Consider the following 20,853-nt stretch of genomic DNA (forward strand, 5'->3'; position numbering starts at 1 on the left):
AACTCATCGCTTTGGTACACGCTGTAGCGCCTAGACACTTCCCTTTTTGAGAGCCCTCTTGGCACAAAGAAACAGTGAGGACTCGATCGAACCGCGGTATTGACCGTCTAGGTACGGTTGAAGTACAGACAACACGAGCAGTGTACCTCCTTCCTGGTGGAATGACTGGGACTGACTGGGACTGACTGGCTGTCGGACCCCCTCCGTCTAATAGGCGCTGCTCATGCATGGTTGTTTACATCTTTGGGAAAGTTTACTGATATCTCTGAACGGTCAAAGGGACTGTGTCTGTGGTAAAATACCCATAGTCAATGTCTATCTTCAGGAGTTCTGGAAACCGGGGTAATGCAAAACTTTTTTTGATGTGTGTAGTTACGCCTGAACCCGTACACTGATTTCTGTTAGCAATAATGTTTCCTTTACAGGGAGTGTAATGGAACCGATATTGGGATCATTGTCTGATTATATCACTGTCCGTACTGCTGCACTCTTCCGAATTCTGCATGCATGAGATGGTGTCTTCCTACCTTGCAGGTTTTAGGTTCAACACAAATTCCTAAAACACTCACAGAGCGTCCTTGCACAACTGTGGTAGGAAGATAGATCAGAACCAGTCACACACATATTAGTGGTCACCTCTAATAAATGTTTTCTGTAGTCAGCAGAACCATCTCTGAAAGCCGAAACCTTTTTCTCCTAGGAACCTGAAGATGTCTATTATACTGCAACGGCAACTACAGGTAGGTTTTGGAAGTCTAGTTCTTGTAACTTTGGAAATTTCCAGCTAGATATGGCCACAGGTAATCGAATTTTAATTTCTTTTCGCGGGATGTGTATTGCGCGTTCGCTGAATGGATCAGCCAAAATAGTTCATTCTAAATTCCCTAAATCTATTGTAGCAAATACGAAGTTCGCTTTCCTTGTTACGTTAAACTAAAAAAGTACATATCTGAAGACGGATCGAGGTGGCGCAGCGGTTAGCACCCTGGACTCCCCTTAGGGAGGGTGACGGTTCAAACCTGCGTTCGGCCATCCAAATCTAGGTTAATAATTACTATTAAAAACAGTCTTGATCACAATTTATTTTATAAGGTGACCGGTTTCGACCACTGCTGTGGTCATCTTCAGACCTACAAGATGTATACAAAGCACTAATTAGAGGGCTACATACATTAATGAAAATACATAGAGTTATACGGCTATAAAACGTTGAATTACCATTGAGTGGAAACCCCTTTCTGTTGGAGAATCACAACTGGAGAAACCAGTGCACGTCTTACTTTATATAATGGAGGCTCCACCCACTTCTGACTACATGATGTCATTATTAACCAATGAGTTATAAGTCGAATTACAATTTAAAATTTCTTAGTTAAAAGAACATTGTCAAGAATTAGAAATAAATATACATTAAACTTTGCTTATTTAACAGCTATTGTCAATTAAAAAGCGTTAAAAATATTTAAAAATGTAGGAAAATGCATCGTTAGACATCACAAATCTTTACACAAATATACCTATTCAAGAGACTATCTCTATTATTAATGATAACTTAACGCATCACAAAATCATGAGCCCCAAAGAAATAGTAGAATTCATTGAACTGTTAAGAATTACTCTAGATTTTAATTATTTTTCATTTAATAATAAAATATACATACAAGAAGATGGACTTGCAATGGGAAATTCCCTGGCTAGCACTATAGCAGATATCTTCGTCAACTATGTTGAAATCCAATTTTTCAAAAATAATCCAGAAATAACAAATAAAATTATATACTACAAAAGATATGTTGACGACACACTGCTATTATATAACGGCTCTAAGGAAGAAATTGATTCTTTCGCTAACAACTTAAATAATTTACATCCAAAACTTGTATTTACAGTAGAACATGAAAGTAAAAATAGTATTAATTTCCTTGACCTCACAATTACAAAACAGAATGGAAGACATAATATTTCTATTTATAGAAAACCCACATCAACCGACGTAATAATAAATGCTACATCATGCCATCCATTAAGATACAAAATGGCATTTTTTAAAACTATGATACATAGGATACTGAGATTACCTCTCCAACATGATGCAATCCAAAAGGAAATTGATACATTAAAACAGATAGCAGTTGCTAACAATTATAATTCCCATCAGGTTGATCTGTTATATAAAAAAATTACAAAAAAAAAAAAAATTACAAAAAAAAAAAATTACAAGAAAAAAAAAATTACAAGAAAAAAATTACAAGATTAAAAAAAATTACAAGAAAAAAATGATGCCGTTATAAATTCCAAGAAGAGATTTACACAAATGACATACATGGGACCTATCTCAGATAAAATAAATAAATTATTTAAGAACACAAGCGTGGCAATAGCATTTAAAACTAATAACCCCCTACAGATGAAACTGAAACACACAATTGGAGACTCAAATAGATACCAAAAGTCAGGTGTTTATAAAGTAATATGTAATGACTGTGAGAAACAGTATATTGGCCAAACTGGCCGAAACTTTTTAACACGTTTCAGAGAACATACTACTGGTGCTGCACGTATCAAATCAATATTTGGTCAACATCTTGATGAATACAATCATTCTGAGGGTTGCATTTCTAGGAATTTGAAAATATTACATACTGTGCCAAAAGGACCACTGCTAAATACCTTAGAAGAAATTGAAATTTTTTCACTTCACAAAAGTAATCCATTATCTGTTTTAAACGAACAACTTCAGTTCAAAGACAAACATTTCTTTGAGCTTTTCGATGATCTGCTTTAGAATGTCTACTCTTCTGTATTTGTTTTAAAAAAAGGTCTTTCTAATTATTAAGACTTTTAGCAAATAATTTTATCTTTACATTGTAATTGATTTTTACCAAACATTATTTTATGATTGACTACCTGTTTTAGAATTATTGCTTTTATGCTTTTAGACTGCTAATTCACATCGTTTTATTGTATTATTGACAATGGCTCATAATTTAATAATTTTATAATTTTAAATTCTTTCAATTTTAATTGCTTATATGACTGGTATGTAACTTGAAGAATAGCAATGCCTTATAAAAAAAATGGCACTGGTAATCTACATACTAACTTCATAGATAATGTTTCATATATACAGTCAACTACTTCATAGCGTATTTGTGCAGCAAGAGTTATATATATCAGCTACAGATTATTGTAGCTTACTCTTTTCGTTTCAATAAAGACAAGTTGCTGCTCAATAATACATCGTCTGACGCCACAGTCTTTTCCATTCCACTTTGCAACAACTTCATTGGAAAGAAGCCTGCTGCCACATCTTTGCATTGGCGTTTGTCCTCACCATGGCAACCACTAGTTCAACTATCGACTCTACAACAACTTCAGTGGAAAAAGCTTGCTCCTTCATCTTTGTAACGGCGTCTAACTTCACCATAGCAACCAGTGGTTTCAAATGGTTCACTGACAGGCCACGAGAGGGCAACCCATGTATTGCCAAACTGAAGTTCATTTTCCTACATTTTTAAATATTTTTAACGCTTTTTAATTGACAATAGCTGTTAAATAAGCAAAGTTTAATGTATATTTATTTCTAATTCTTGACAATGTTCTTTTAACTAAGAAATTTTAAATTGTAATTCGACTTATAACTCATTGGTTAATAATGACATCATGTAGTCAGAAGTGGGTGGAGCCTCCATTATATAAAGTAAGACGTGCACTGGTTTCTCCAGTTGTGATTCTCCAACAGAAAGGGGTTTCCACTCAATGGTAATTCAACGTTTTATAGCCGTATAACTCTATGTATTTTCATTAATGTATGTAGCCCTCTAATTAGTGCTTTGTATACATCTTGTAGGTCTGAAGATGACCACAGCAGTGGTCGAAACCGGTCACCTTATAAAATAAATTGTGATCAAGACTGTTTTTAATAGTAATTATTTACAATTTTATTGATCACTGCTGTTCCCATAATGCATTCAAAAGTAATACAAATCTAGGTTTTCTGTGATTTCCCTAAACTGCTCCAGGCAAATGCTGGGATGGTTCCTTTGAAAGGGCAGGGCCGATTTCCCTCCCCCTCTCTGACACCATCCGAGCTTGCGCTCAGTCTCTAATGAACTCGACGTCGAAGGGACGTTAAATCCAATCTTCCTTCCCTCCAAGTACGTTACATACCACCAGAATGTGGTTTTCACCATCCTCTAAGCCATAGTTTTTTCGTATTTGGATCAATGTTCGCCCCAAATTTAGAAAACCTATGTACTGCTTAATGGCCTCAAGTCCTTAACACGCATTTCCACACACTTGTCAGTCACTAAGTCTTTGTCGTTGTTCAAAATGTGTATGGAGGGAGGAAACTGATGGTCAAATTTACACACATATCTTAACATACCAGAAATCCTCGAACGATTGTTACTAACTTTTTACACAATTTGCATTGCGAGACACCTACCGACTTATTTGAATCTTATAAACACATGAAAACATTTCCCCTGCTCTGTTTCGTGACTGGTTTATGTTTCCCAATTCTCAATTTCTCCTCAATGTCCTTAAAGTCAGGTTTGTTCATTATGCTGCTCCCACACTTATTTATAAATGAGCAGCAATGAAACTACTATACCTGTCTATTCTGTAGTCACGTTGGATAAATAGCGCTACCTGTTGTCAGCTGCGGCTGGCTGAGCGGGTACCGTGAAGCTTGCCAGACTTATGGCCACCCGAGTTGGCCTGATTTAACCACTGTGTCAGTAAACAGGTACTCTTCTGTCTCGCTGCAGCAGGTTGGGCTGCTTTAATGGTTGCGGCGGAGACAGGGGCAGGCATGCTGGAAGAAGAATTTTTACACCTCTGACTGTGACAGGACGTCCCAGACGTGTCCGGCCATGGAGCTCAGTTTCTGCTCTTCCTAACACTTTAACTATCATTAGCCATTGCCCAACAGTATTTCCTTCAATTGCACCATTACTATACACTGCACACAAACGCTTATGCATGTTCGCTACGTTTTATTTTTTATATATGTAATTCAGTTACAGCACATTGCTATGACGAGTACCTTGTGTAGATGTCATTTTGTTGGTTCACTAAAGCCTAGTTTACACGACGACTCTAGGTTGCAGCAACTGCGCTACCGGCCACTGCGCAAGCGCGCCACTTGTTTGCGCAACTCGTTGGTGAATCTAAACACTTTCGGCGTGGTCCAACTTTGGTGACACTAGCTGCATGAGTTTTGAGGTTATGTGTGTTCGTAGGGTGTAGACAAACTGAAATGTGAAGTGGGGAACGGAGAATAATGTTCGCTTTTTGGATATCTATGATTTGCATTAATGTTTGTGGGATTTCAGTGACGCTGATTACAAAAATAGGCAACATATTGCTGCCGCTGAGACCGTCATGCGCGATCATAACATAGATGGTTTGACAATATCTGAGCTGCAGGGCACAATTTATTGAGTTAGGAGCACATATACAACTGAATTAAGAAAAATACAAGCAAGTGTAATTCTAGCTGTGGCAATCCTCTAGTCTACAGGACTAAAATACCATCGTTCGAGTTGGCCAACTCTTTGTTAAGGAATATTGTTGACAGGAAGGAAGGCTATACAAATTCAAAAACCTGCATTCTTTATTCTATATTCATCTATTTAAAACGTCGCTGCAGTGCTCCCCATTCACATGTTAGAATTTTGAAATATTGACACTGTAAAGATGTATCTTCAGGAGAGTAGTTTGCAAACCACTCTCTTCTTAATGCGGCCGGCTTCGAGTAATTATTATTGCTAATGTTAATAATTATTACTGCTAATGTTAATAATTATTGGTGTTAATGAAATAGCGTCATCATCAACTGAAACCTATCTTATAGCATGCCGAGTGTTCTCGATTGTAATCCACGTAATATGATATGTAATTTCAGTTCTGGCGACAGTGCTTCATGCATTACATTAGCTTTATTCCCTATCGCATAATTAACTCTATTTAGAAGAAACGTGAACAGTTCTGGTGACATTGTAAGATAATTAGAATTTCTTGGATCTTCTGTTATAAATTATTTCAAGGATGCTGAGCAACCGAGCTGACGTTTTTTATTCATCTAGTCACGAATCGAAACAATTTTCTAATTTTTTTCTTATGCTGCGATTCCACACAACAAGCTTTAACTCCATTACAACTCGTGCAACGTGCAGCTGCCAAAACTTTTCATTTCAGACACGACAAAGGGACCCACAAAACGACGAAACTGAGGTGTATACTGGTGTCGCCGTGTCTACAGCCATATATGAAACCACTTGCGTACAACTCATTCACCGCAAGGAGTGGCGCAACCCAATGTCGTCGTGTTAACTAGGCTTAAGGCTCTGTCATCCGTTGGAATAGTTCGAAACTTCAGACACGTCAGAATAAGCATCAAATTTGAAGCACCTAAAAGGACAATATGCTATAGAGGGTGAACATTAATAAAACCGACAAACGGCAGCGACGGATTCCTGACTGTAAATAGAGGAAAAAAGTCCTATCAACATGTGCCCGGAAATGCATCGTTACCACTGTAGATGGCTCTGACGAATGAAAGTTCCTCTAAGCACGTGCCGTGTGTTCCTTGCGTGTTGCAGGCTTGTGGTTGATGCAGCGTACTGTAAGCAGCAGAATGGTGTGGTATTCACATCGGGAACAAGCCGAGATGTGGTTTGTATACTGCCAAGCAGATGGAAACGGTCGAGAGGCAGCACGGCTATACCAAAACAAGTATCCCCACAGATCTGAACCAAATAGCACAACATTTTAAGCCCTTTTTGGACGTTTGTGTGATCATAGGCCCTTTCAGAAAGACGAACGCGCAGGGAGGCGGCGGACTGTGCGTGTACCAGATTTGGAGGACCGGGTTACGGGATATTGAGACAAAGACTAGTGCAAGCTCCAGGCAAGTGGCCCGCAAACATGGTGTAAGCCAAGGTACGATTATGTGATCACACAAACGTCGAGAAAGGGGTTGAAATGTTGTGTTACGTGGTTGGTGTCTGTGAAGGTACTTGTTTTGGTTTAGCTCTGCTGTCTTTCGACCGTTCCTATCTGCTTGTTCGTACACAGACACCATGTCAGCTTGTTCCCGACATGAATATCACACCATTCTGCAGCTTACACACAGCCTGTAACACACAAGGAACACACGGCATGAGATCAGAGGAGCTTTCAGTCGTCAGAGCCATCTACCGTGACAACGATGTATTTTGGGCCATATGTCCATAGAACCCTTTTTCCTCCACTTCTAGTCACGAATCTGTCCCTGCAGTTCGTCGGTTTTATTGATGTTCACTCTGCATACACTGGTGTGCAAAAGTTAAGCACCAAATAACTTTCGCATTATGTCTCACTGCTAAGAAACGCACCTAGATGATACTTGGAACATGCGTGGAAACAATTCCTCCCGTATAATACCCGAGGCGGTTTTATTGATGTTCACTCTGCATATACTGATGTGCAAAAGTTAAGCACCGAATAACTTTCGTATTATGTTTCACTGCTAAGTAACTCATCTAGATGATACTTGGAACATGCATAGAAACGATTCCTACCGTATAATATCCGAGGTAACTGAAAGAAATATGCAATGAGAAGAATAAAAATGTAACTTTTATTCGAAGGCAACAATTACCCTTTAGTCACTGCGATTTATGATAATCTCCTGGACATCACAAACGGCGGGACATTTTTCTTAAGTGGGCGGCTGATCACTGCGGATGGCATTGCATGCTCTGCAACGTGCTCCGGTGCTAGGAACGAGTTCTCGTGGTAGGACGTTACATTTCTCCACCAGAGCGACTGACAACTGTTGGATGGTCGTTGCTGTATGTGGACGTGCTGTAATACGTCTTCCAACGCCGTCAACACGTGTTCGATGGTATTTAATTTAGGGGAACGGGCAGGGTAGTCTGTTAGCCCAATATCCTCTCGATCCAAGAGCTGCGCCTCCTGCGCTCGCTGTTCGAGGCTGCCGTGCGTTGTCATCCATAAAAATGAAGTCAGATATGTGGAACGAGTACAGTGTCGCAATAACGTTGACCAGTGAATTTGCTGTGTTGAAAGATTACGAGGTGAGTGCACCCAAGCAATATTCTCTCTCCCCACACCGTAACATCTCGATCACCAAAACAATAACGTTCAACAATGTTTCTGATGGATTACGTGTTCCTACCGCTTCCCACGTCAGGATACGTCAAGCATGGGAGGACACTGCACGGCATTGCCGTCCGTTGTCATTACACACCCTATTAATGACCATGTCCCATCTTTTTTAGTGTCTAGGACCATCGTGAATTCTAATGATTTCAGTGTCATTTCTGTTCGTCTCATTGTGTATTTGTTTCAGGCACCCTCTGTACTACACAGCAGCACTTCATTCTACACTACTGGCCATTAAAATTACTACACAAAAAAGAAATGCAGATGATAAACGCGTATTCATTGGACAGATATATTATACTAGAACTGACATGTGATTACACTTTCACGCAATTTGAGTGCATAGATCCCGAGAAATCAGTACCCACAACAACCACCTCTGGCCGTATTAACGGCCTTGATACGCCTGGGTATTGAGTCAAACAGAGCTTGGATGGCGTGTACAGGTGCAGCTGACCATGCAGCTTCAACAGGATACCACATTTCATCAAGAGAAGGGACTGGCGTATCGTGACGAGCCAGTTGCTCGCCCACCATTGACCAGACGTTTTCAATTGGTGAGAGATCTGGAGAATGTGCTGGCCAGGGCAGCAGTCGAACATTTTCTGTATCCAGAAAGGCCCGTACAGCACCTGCAACATGCGGTCGTGCATTATCCTTCTGAAATGTAGGGTTTCGCAGGGATCGAATGAAGGGTAGAGCCACGGGTCGTAACACATCGGAAATGTAACGTCCACTGTTCAAAGTGCCGTCAGTGCGCACAAGAGGTGACCGAGACGTGTAACCAATGGCACCCCATACCATCACGCCGGGTGATACGCCAGTATGGCGATGACGAATACATGCTTCTAATGTGCGTTCACCGCAATGTCGCAAAACACGGATGCGACCATCATGATGCTGTAAACAGAACCTGGATTCATCCGAAAAAATTACGTTTTGCCATTCGCGCACTCATGTTCGTCGTTGAGTACACCATCGCAGGCGCTCCTGTCTGTGATGCAGCGTCAAGGGTAACTGCAGCCATGGTCTCCGAGCTGACAGTCCATGCTGCTGCAAACGTCGTCGAACTGTTCGTGAAGATGGTTTTAGTCTTGCAAACGTCCCCATCTGACGACTCGGGGATCAAGACGCGGCTGCACGATCCGTTACAGGCATGTGGATAAGGTGCCTGTCATCTCGATTGCTAGTGATGCGAGGCCGTTGGGATGCAGCACGGCGTTCCGTATTAGCCTCCAGAACCCACCGATTCCATATTCTGCTAACAGTCATTGGATCTCGACCAACGCGAGCAGCAATGTCGCGATACGATAAAACGCAATCGCGATAGGCTACAATCCGACCTTTATCAGAGTCGGAAATGTGATGCTACACATTTCTCCTCCTTACACGAGGCATCACAGCAACGTTTCACCAGGCAACGCCGGTCAACTGCTGTTTGTGTATGACAAATCGGTTGGAAACTTTTCTTATGTCAGCACGTTGTAGGTGTCGCGTCCGGTGCCAACCTTGTGTGAATGTTCTGAAAAGCTAATCATTTGCGTACCACAGCATCTTCTTCCTGTCGGTCAAATTTCGCGTCTGCAGCACGTCATCTTCATGGTGTAGCAATTTTAATGGCCAGTAGTGTATTTATGGTCCAAGTTTCATCTAGCTACGTTATTTGGCAGTCACATACATAACGAAAGTTAGTTTCGTTAAGTTTTGCAGACTAGTGTATATTTGTGGATGCAAAAGATGGGGTATTATTTATTAAACGACGCTCATAGAGCGAAATACTGAAACTCCCTGATGATGTTGGGGGAGGGAGCCAATATACAGCAGTACAGGAAGCTGTGCAGGAGGGTGTTTCGCTTCACAACATCTCCCCAATTCATTCTTCACTGGACACAGTCAAACATGCTGCTTCTTTGACCAGTCTAATTTTCCATCACTCCCCATAATATCCTGACATGACACCCACTCAGTTTTTCCTCTTTCCCCAGAGTTCTCGATCAGCCAAATTGCGAACTTTTACAACCAAGGTGGGTGCCAAGTCATCCATTGATGGTAAAACTGTGTTACATTGAAGGGTGAGTATGTAGAGAGGGACGAAAACTATCAGCAAGTCGCAGCTCGATTTTTTGAGGTAATACTCAAAACTGACCCGTTGTGACGTTGCCTACCTCCTGAGGAAGGCGTCGTCCAGGTCCCAGGGGTGATTGGTAGCGGCGACGAGGACGACGTGCGGCTGGCTCTTGCCGGCGCCCACGCCTGTCCCCGACAACAGCCCGTCCATGGCGACCAGCAGCTCAGCCTTGAAGCGGCGCGACGCCTCGTGCTCGCTGGGGGAGCCGCGCGCGCAGCATAGCGCGTCCACCTCGTCGATGAAGATCACACTGGGCGCCCGTGATCGCGCCTCCGCGAACAGCAGGCGGACCTGCAAACGCCAGGCATGCCACGTGCGCCACTGGAAGTTAAAACTGAAGCACCAACTTCTGGAAACATTTCGCAGGACCGCAATTTGCCCGTCATGACCTCCATCGGTACAGAGAGGTTTCGACTGTTATCCTGGACAGCACGTGGTCTAAATCTTGTACCAAATATAAACGTTCGGTCATAGGTTGCCGACGAATTGGTGCGCCACCACTCACAAACCACTGATACGTTCTGGCACCGAGTTGAAGCAGCATGAAATGATAGCCCGTGTTTTCCATCCAAGCTTAGTTGGGCTCTACGCACAGCAATTAGAGTCCCCAGAAATTACCACTCTGTGTACTAAATTTCGGTCACTGTATACTTCAACTCACCTAAATATCTAATCATGTATTCTTCCTACTGTACTGTATCCGCACAGTTAGTAAATTTCGTTATTTTCTGTCCTTACTGGTGTTGCAGTTTTAATGGCCAGGAATGTATAACGCTCCGAGAGTGAGAGCTCGGTATCCCACTGCCTTTGCCTAACAAGCTCTCACCTTCATAAGTTTACTCACTCAAAATATGTATGGAGTAATTACAAAAGACCAATAAAAAAACCGGCATTATTAAGATACCAGAATGAGCAGAGGTCAACACGCTGTGCAGAAGCCCTGTATGGTAATCAGTGCAGCACATATTCAGCATCTGCATCTGCACCTGCACCTTCAACAGTGGTTTCCAGTATAAGGAAGAATTAACCTTGTGGAGGGCGGACAGGTGTGATGGAAGGGGGTTAAATGAAATTTGATGAAGGAAAGAATAGTTAGGTTAATCGGACAAGTCGAATCAACATTAATGCATCGCCGGCCGGAGTGGCCGAGCGGTTCTAGGCGCTACAGTCTGGAGCAGCGCGACCGCTACGGTCGCAGGTTCGAATCCTGCCTCGGGCATGGATGTGTGTGATGTCCTTAGGTTACTTAGGTTTAAGTAGTTCTGAGTTCTAGGAGACTGATGACCTCAGAAGTTAAGTTCCATAGTGCTCAGAGCCATTTGTACCATTAATGCATCAGCGTCCATTAGTGACACACCAGAAGGTTAGCAAGTTGCATATCTAGGATTCAGTCTGCTTTTACAGTTTACTTCTTCAGTTAGACTTGCTACAATGGGTAGGATGTGCGTATGTATGCGGACGCAGAAGGAGGTGGCCACAGTTTGGAAACTGCTGAATGCACTTTTGGCTACAGTCAATCACCTTCAGGCTGCTGCCTATAGGTGTAGCACTCGCGGAGAACCTGGCGCGTCGCATGGGACACTTCGTGTGTCGCTTGTTTCGCCCAAGGGCTCTGCTGCCGAGGCACCTCCTATGTACCCGATGCGATGAATCTGCCCTCACAGAATGGTGACTGGCGGGTGGTAACGCATTTGTGTCACTCGAGATGGAGGTCCAATGTGGAGACTAGCAGTCTGGCCTCGCCCGTTCACTCTATGTGTGGACGTGTGTCCGCTGCTTCAGCAGGGTCCGAACAGGCACATGGGGGGTGGGGGAGTTATGCTAGTTATCAGGATCTGCAACATTATGGTGATCTCTAGATAGACAGCGTTAGGGTTGGAAAGAAAGCCAGTGTGCACTCGGATTGTCTGCTGGGGGACCTCATCTGAGGTGTGGAGGCAGCCCTGCTTCCGTCTGTCAAGCGTGCATGGTGAAGTCGTCTGCTGTTGTGGATCATGTAGGTAACAACGAAGTCTCAGTTCATACACGTGGTTGGCGGAGATGGTGAAGGCTGGTGTCTTGCGTGTGGGGTGCAAGCAGAGCTCAGAGTTCGCAGCTTTGTTCTCAGAGTTGGTCAGGGTCCTTGATTTGGAGCCGAGGGGAGGGTCTCAGCCAAAGGATTTGTTGACTCTGTGACGGTCTTGGCTGCAGATTCCTACATCTGCATTAACGAGTGGGGATTTGTAGCACAACCCCTTGATAGGTCAAGGATATACTACAAAAAGCAAGCAGCGACTCGGGTAGCAGTGTACTTGTAGAGTGCATATGAGGGCTTTTTAGGCTAGGTGATAGTCTGCGGTACTACGATGAACACTCGCCAGTCATTACACAGCAAGGAAAGTCAGACCGCATTCAGAGTAAAGACACTTCGACTGTCAAAATTTTCTCAGTAAAATGACGAGGTATTCGTAACAAAGTTCCCGAATTTATTGGCCTCCAGGAAAGTTCTCGTGCTCAGATTATTCTTGGGCCCGAGAGCTGGCTGAAACCTGAAGTGGAAACTCTGAGATATTTAGCGAGTAGTGGAACAGAACACATATCAGAAAGACGGGTTAGAGGCCATAGGAGGGTCCGTGTTCATTGCAGTTGACAAAAATATAGTCTCTATTGAAGTCGATGTTGAGTGGGACAGGCAAGTTATTTGGTCGCGTATAACAAGTCTAGGTGAAATTAAGATAATTGTTGGATGATTTTACCAGCAATCCGATACCGCTCTACCGGTTCTAGAGTCGTCAAAAGAAATTGTATGGTCAGTAGCACGTAAAAACCCAGATCTTGCAATACTAGTTGGAGGCGTCTTTAACCTACTGAGTATAGACTGGGATGTCTATGCACTTACTGCGGGGTTACAGAGGAACAGTCGTGCAAAGTACTGTTGAACATGTTTTCTGAAGACTGTCTTGAGCAACTAGTTCGGCACCCCGCGCGCAGTGGAAAATCTTAGACCTTGTAGCTACATATAGGCTAGAACTTATCTACAACGGTGGTATAAAAATGGGGATTAGCGACCATGGTCTCATTATAGCATTACGGTTACGAAAGTTAATAAACCAGTGAAGAAGCTAGGAGAGTGTTTCTGCTATAAGCAGCAGATAAGCAGTTTTAGCATCTCATTTGGTGAACTGACATTACTTAGTTCCAGTAAGATGGACGTAGAGGAATTATGGGCAAAGTTTAAGGAGATTGAAAATCGTGGTCTGCAAAGTTTTGTGCCTAGTACGTGGTTTACGGATCGAAAAGATCGAACATGGTTTAATAACAAAGTTCGGAAAAAGCTGAGAAACTTCATCGATATGGGCTTTCGGAGCCAAAGGCCCACTCATGCACCTTTGATGACAGCATGACACAAACCCTTACGTCTCTCCTAGGTGCGTCAACACCGATATTGAACTGTTGATGACTAGAAACATGTTACCTGGTCAGACGAATCTTGTTCCAAATTGCATCGAGTGGATGGATGTGGTTGGGTGTGGAGACAGCCTCATGAATCCATGGACTCTGCATGTCAGCAGGGAACTGTTCAAGCTGGTGGAGGCCCTCTAATGGTGTAGGGAGTGTACAATTGGAGTGATATGGGAACCCTGATACGTCTAGATACGACTCTGACAGGTGACACGTACGTAAGCATCCTGTCTGATCACCTGCATCCATTCGTGTCCATTGTGCATTCCGACGGACTTGGGCAATTTCAGCAGGGAAATGCGAGACACCCCACACGTCCAGAATTGCTACCAAGTGGCTCCAAAAACACTCTTTTGAGTTTAAACACTTTCTCTGGCCATCAAGCTCTTCAGACATGAACATTATTGATCATATCTGGGATGCCTTGCAACGTGCTGTTCAGAAGAGATCTCCACCCTCTCGTACTCTTGCGGATTTATGGACAGCCCTGCATGATTCATAGTGTCAATTCCCTCCAGAACTACTTCAGCCATTAGTCGAGACCATGCCACGTCGTGTTGCGGCACTTCTGCGTGCTCGCGGACACCCTACACGATATTAGGCACGTGTGTCAGTTTTCTCGGCTCTTCAGTATAGCTCTAAGTGTGCAAAAATGTAAGTTAATGCGGATGAGTAGGGAAAACAAACCCGTAATGTTCGGATACAACTGTAGTAGGTCCTGCTTGACACAGTCACGTCATTTAAATATCTGGGCACAACGTTACAAAGAGGTATGAAATGGAAAGAGCATGTGAGAACTGTGGCAGGGAAGGCGAATGGTCGAACTTCAGTTTATTGGGAGAATTTTAGAAAAGTGTGGCTCATCTGCAAAAGAGATCGTGTATGGGACGCTAGTGCGGCCTGTTCTTGTGTACTTCTCGAGTGTTTGAGATACGTACAAGGTCGGATAAAAAGGAGAACATCGCAAAGAATCAGAGGGAGGCTACAAGATTTGTTACCTGTAGGCTCGAACAACACCTAAATGTTACGGAGATGCTTCGGGAACTCAAATGGAAATCTATGAAGAGAAGGCGACGTTTTTTTAGGAAACACTATTGTGGAAATCTAGAGAACTGGCATTTGAAGCTGACTGCTGAACGATTATACTGCCGCCAACATACACTGCGCGTAAGGACTACAAATTTAAGATACGAGAAATTACGGCACATACGGAGGCATATAGACAGTCGTTTTTCCCTCGCTCTGTTTGCGAGTGGAACAGGAAATGATAAATACTCGTAACTTGGAGGTACGCGGTACCCTATGCCACGCACGGTACGGTGGCTGGCGGAGTATGTATGTGTGTATATGTAGATGTAGAACTGATACCCGCTTTTAAATTCTAGAAGGAATTGTTTCCTGTGTCCTCCACCAAATGGCTCAAGAAACTCCTCATCTCTAACTACTTAAGCTATTACAAACAGTTGAATTGCAAATGTTTTGAATAGGCTTTTTTCTTGAGTTGAAACTTTTTCCTGCTCGTTTTGTTTACTGTATTTTTATTACTTCAAGAAGACTTTTGGTGAAGCGAAATAAATCACAATAATTGTAAGTGTTTACTACTTAAGCAGTTTGTTTCGTTTTCGATTAACCACAGTTTAGCAGTTTTTTTTTTTTTTTTTTAGTTACTTGGATAGAGAAAGAGTATGTGGTTAGGCTGACTGGACACGAAAGCAGTTAGGCTATGTGAGCCGCTACAGTTAATCATATCATAATTATTTACTTTTCTAATTTACAAATCGTTTTATCTTAAAAATCTTTTATATCACACTACTGGCATTGACGATGATGTATCTGATGAAACACATTTTCTGTGTTCATCTGTAACAGGCCAGCCTTTTAAGCCATTTGACAACGAAAGAATAACTTCAGAATTTAATGTTTCTACTCTAGTTCCAAGTCCAGTTCATTCATTATCTCCTGTGTTGTTACATATCTGGTGGAAGTATGATGCAAGAACACTGAATACTGAAGTTGTCACGAAGAAGGGGTTTAAAAATTCACCGTCTGCTGGTGCTCATACTCTGCCACGTGCTATGAAAACCTAACCATTTGGCTGCTATAACAAGTGTGGAGCTTACACAAGTACCACTTTCAGAGGGTGCAGGTACTGGCGCGCCGAATTTCACACTTCGTACGGAGTCAGTGCACTGGTTTCTTCATCAAAATGTCCACGATGTTACCTTCTGCGCACTCTTGTAATGATAATCTATATGCGATTACTGTAACATCTCACCAACAAAGATTTCCCATGTACATGGGGGCTAGAATGGTTGGCAACACTCTACCAGTGTCTGTATTTCTTCCAGCATTCTCAAGTGCTACAGATTGCCAAGAGTTTCTGAAAATTTTAATTCTAAAACGATAGTGCCCAAGCACATTTCAGCCACGAAGCACATCCACAGATAACTGTCCACTTAGGGGAATATTAAGATAAACCAGTTGTGCGTTTCATGATAAGGAAGAGATGCCTGTCAAGCTCGACACAATTTGACCAAAAAAAAAACGCAAAGGCATCGTGTCTAATACTATTGAGTCTCAGGGCAGACTATATGAATGTCAGCCGTATATTTAGTCAGACGTGCCATTAATAAAACGTAATTTGTGCACAGTTCACATTTATTCTCAAAAGATACCCATAACTTGTAGACGGTAATAGGGAATACTATACTGCACAACAAAAATGTTACCATATATATATGAGACAATTGCTCGTCACAGTTTCTTGGTGACACACAATGAAACGCTCTTTTCACAAGAGATTCACAACCTTCCTGAGACTCCATGAGATGAAATATCTACCAATACTCGTAGCAAACTTAGCGCCTAGCTGAGCATTAAACTGAAAAAAATTAACACTGCTGATTTTGAAGTGACGAAACGAACAATGTTTAGTTAAAACCAAAATAAATGAAATACACGTTTCGTGTGATTTTAATTAAAACCCTGTAATCGTAGCCGCTTATTTGAAGCTAGCTTACGTCTGGTGTCGTCTGGCTCCTCGATTCGTTTGCATTGGTACCATAAAAATGTCTCCGTTAGGACATGCAAGTTGTGATGAATAGAATACCGACACACTGACGCATGTTTATTTAGATCAAGATCCGACGTTCTTAACTGACCTCTAAGGTGTACTGGTATTCTTGGTCAGAGTCGAAATGTCAAAAAAATTGATTTAAAATAAAGATTTATAATGTATTTAATGTCAAAAAATTGATCTAAAATAAAGATTTATAATGGTTTTAACCTTCTAAGTATCAATATAACTCCAAATATTAATGATTAATGTGCAGTTGCAAGCCCATAATTATTCCAAATATCACGATGTATGTCAGTGGCAACAACAAATCTGTTGTAAATAGCTTGAAAATCTAACATACAACAAACAAAAACTGTCACATCTACTTCATAAGAACCTAAAGACATGCGTATTACAGACACTATAAAACAATAGAAAAATCTCAGTATTGATACACTGTTTTATGGAACACCTGGCCTGCACATGTTTTACTAGTTTTAACTTAGCTTTCTGATATCTGTAGACCGCCTTTCCTGCTGTGCTGGGCATCATGTTTAACAGTTTTAATAGCTGATGGTTAACAGCTCTTAAATATGTTTTGAATGTCACGACTATATCACTCAGTCGTTCAGACAAAGTAATTTTTACCGCACAACCTGCATGAAGAACAAAGAAAGGGTGGAGATATCAATCCTGCACCAAAGATGAGTAGCTATTAAACATTAAAAATTTTATTCTTTCTTTAATATTTTCGACCACATCGCTGGAATATGGTGTTAAGAAAAGATTTTTGTATCATAAAAATCAACTGGTGAACTCATTTTCGTGCGACTGTTAACTTTTTTACTCTTTCTTGATGGTGTGGGAATGTTAAAATATGTGTCATGTAGGTGAGTGTCTGTGCGATGTTATTCGTATTTTTGCTCCATACACTTCCTCTACAACTGGTGCAGAGAGAAGAAGTTCCACCTCCTTCTTGTACTGTTGTCGGTGGGAGGAAAAGGTAACGAACGGTTGAATGTACCATGACCCCGGAAGTTCGCGCTGTTGTCTGATTACAATTTCTTGTTGGTTGACACTCCACGCGCTGCAGCTGGTTTCCTGCAATCAGAGTGCTCAACGTCACGATCAAAGTGTTCGCTATTGCCGGACTGCCACAATTGGCGAGTTCACTTCCAATTTATTGTACGACTTTCTTCCTTGACGTGTTTGGAATTCTGGATCCCGATTCCTGGGCGTGCCCCTTTTATTTAGCATTTCATCAGAGACGATAAAACACACACACACAGACACAAACACTCGCGCGCACACACACACACACACACACACACACACACACACACACACACACACAACGATCCTAATGAAATACGCATCGTTCACATACAGCACTAACCAAAACAGGCTGGATCCGTTCATGTAAGACTAGATATACAATTATTATCATCGGCCTACATTAGGTAAGCTTCGCATATATATATGCCGAACTTTTCAAAGGCTGCAAATCATCGTTCGACTCGTTCTGGAAAGTCATTAATGCAGGGTGGGGGTGTAATGTAGAGGTTATAAGGCGTCCCTAATGTGTGGAATGTGTGGTAGGTCGAGGGTTCGACTCTCCTTACATACTATGAAATTTTTATTTCTGAATGATATCCAAAAGACTCATTGTTAATTTCATTCAGTAAGCTGGTTTAAATGTAATTATTTATTCCTGATACTTCACCACGTCAGTTTCATCATCATATTGACTTTTTCATTTGTTCTTATTTTTTCCTATTATTACTTTTTGCTTTGGAACGTGCATGTGTTGCCTGTTACCTGTAACCAGAAATGCTCATTGGTTGATAACGTGACAGTTCGTGTAGCCCGTGTGAGGATAGTTTCAGGTAACCAATGAAAGCAACAATTTACACGTTGATTTCGTGCTCAAACTGAAATTTTTCAGTCTCGAGTTGATTAACAGCTCTGCCGCAGATTGTTCGTTGCCGTTTTCTCGGATATATTGCACATCAGGAGGTTGTGATTAGGTCAGGACACGAGTTTAAATTCAGGGCTACAAAACGCATCGTCTGTCGCAGTTCAGTCATTAGTGCCACAAATCAACTACCGAGAGAGCATCTCGCATTCCCGTCATACCTCACGGCGGGCGCTTCCGACATTAATCCTTGATTACACGTTAAGTAACAGCACTTGTGTTACCCCCCATGTTTGTGTGCCGCCGATAACCGAGTGGTAGGTGGCAGACGATGTGGGAACACTGTAGCGGAAATAGACAGACGTCAACTAACAAGTAATTTTAATGGACCTCTGAGTATAGTAATGAGGAACTTTACGCCAACAACTTTTCTTCCTTTGCTAGCAGTAAAGCTGAGATTACGTTTCCCCGTTGTGTGGAAAAAATGGTTCAAATGGCTCTGAGCACTTTGGGACTCAACTTCTGAGGTCATTAGTCCCCTAGAACTTAGAACTGGTTAAACCTAACTAACCTAAAGACATCACACACATCCATGCCCGAGGCAGGATTCGAACCTGCGACCGTAGCGGTCTCGCAGTTCCATACTGCAGCGCCTAGAACCGCACGGCCACTTCGGCCGGCCGTTGTGACGATCTGAACCGGTATCTATCTCGTCAAGAACCATGGCACAAGCGTGTGTTAGCAACCTCAACCCTGGAGGCGGGTGGGTAGAGTGTGGTGAGTAACTGAGGAGAGTGGTGGTAGTACTCACCAGCTTCTCGGAGTCGCCCCGCCAGCGCGATGTGAGGGTGGAGGAGGAGACGTTGAAGAAGGCGAGCTGCCCGCGGCTCTCTGTGGCCAGCGCCCGCACCAGCAGCGTCTTGCCTGTGCCTGGCGGCCCGGCCTGCACAGCCACCACCTTTCTGCTGCTGACTGTACCGGCTATACACAAGCTCTGTTTTAGTTAATACGGGACTTAAGAGCTTTAATTCCGTTTCAAACATCTTACCTCCACAAGATCAATCTTTCTGAGACCAAGGCAGTAACTATAGGAGAAAGCGCCCACAGCTTTCACTGCATTCTTTTTACTTCTACTTCCTATCCGATAACCAAAACACTTCAGGCTAATCCTCAACCATAAACTAAGATGGAAAAAGACAAACTAATGATTGCCCGAACTTAGAAATTGCGTCCGCTCATCACACTCCACATCTACAAGGCGTTAATTCGCCCAGTTCTCTCTTATGCCAATTAGATTATTACCATTCCCTACAAACACTCGAATGCCGAGCACGCCGCCTCACTTTTCTATAGCCCTCTATACTCTCCTACTTCGACCCTGTATAAACTTCTTAATTTGCCTTTTCTCCTCTTCCACGCTGAAGACATGACTTCTGAGGTCGCCATGACCAGTTTTAATATAATGAAGAAAGAAAGACTCCGTTTAGGACATTTTTTATGGTTATTAAGACTATGGGTTTCCACCTTTGCCACAGGTTATCTTCAGATTAAAAAAAAAGTTACTGTGAATCACAGTTCATTATGATGCCGACGGCCTTGCCGTTGTAGTAACACCAATTCCTTTCAGACCACCGAAGTTAAGCACTGTCGGGCTTGTCTACCCCTCGAATGGGTGATCGCGCGGGTTTACCGAGCGCTGTTGCCGAGCGGTCTGCACTCACGCCTTGTCAAGCCAATTGAGGAGCTACTTGACTGAGAAGTAACGACTCCGGTCACGAACAGCGGCAACGGCCAGGAGAGCGGTGTGTTGACCACATGGCCCACTCCTTTTCCTCTCCGCACAGAGGTATCTCTTGCCCCCACGTTCCTCCCTCCCTTTCCAAAAGCTGGGTTCGTGTTCATGCTCTCCACCTTCTCCATCCCTTTCCAGAAAACTCTCTCTCGCCAGGCAGCCTCATGCACTACTCCCATTCTAAAACTAAGTGCATTGAAGTGAAGTGCTTTCTATTTTAAAAAACATCCAACCAAATTATTAGAAATTTATGCTTGCATATTTTATAAACGCTTTCTGCTGAAGAGTGGCGTTACTGCTGGCAGCTCACACTCATCCTGAAAGGCGAGGGAATGAAATAACAA

General features: G+C 42.6%; 1 protein-coding gene across 1 annotated transcript in view; it reads right to left on the minus strand.

Moving 5' to 3' along the window:
* Window positions 1-20,853, minus strand: part of LOC124738020 (katanin p60 ATPase-containing subunit A-like 1) — a 146,574-nt gene that overhangs the window by 61,174 nt on the left and 64,547 nt on the right. The window contains exons 5-6 of the mRNA XM_047248600.1: window positions 19,529-19,660; window positions 10,341-10,594 (exon numbers count right to left, since the gene is read on the minus strand). Coding sequence (XP_047104556.1) covers window positions 10,341-10,594; window positions 19,529-19,660 — 386 coding nt within the window. The remainder of the gene's footprint in view (window positions 1-10,340; window positions 10,595-19,528; window positions 19,661-20,853) is intronic.

Source organism: Schistocerca piceifrons, chromosome 1, assembly GCF_021461385.2.
Source record: "Schistocerca piceifrons isolate TAMUIC-IGC-003096 chromosome 1, iqSchPice1.1, whole genome shotgun sequence".
Taxonomy (NCBI): Eukaryota; Metazoa; Arthropoda; class Insecta; order Orthoptera; family Acrididae; genus Schistocerca; species Schistocerca piceifrons.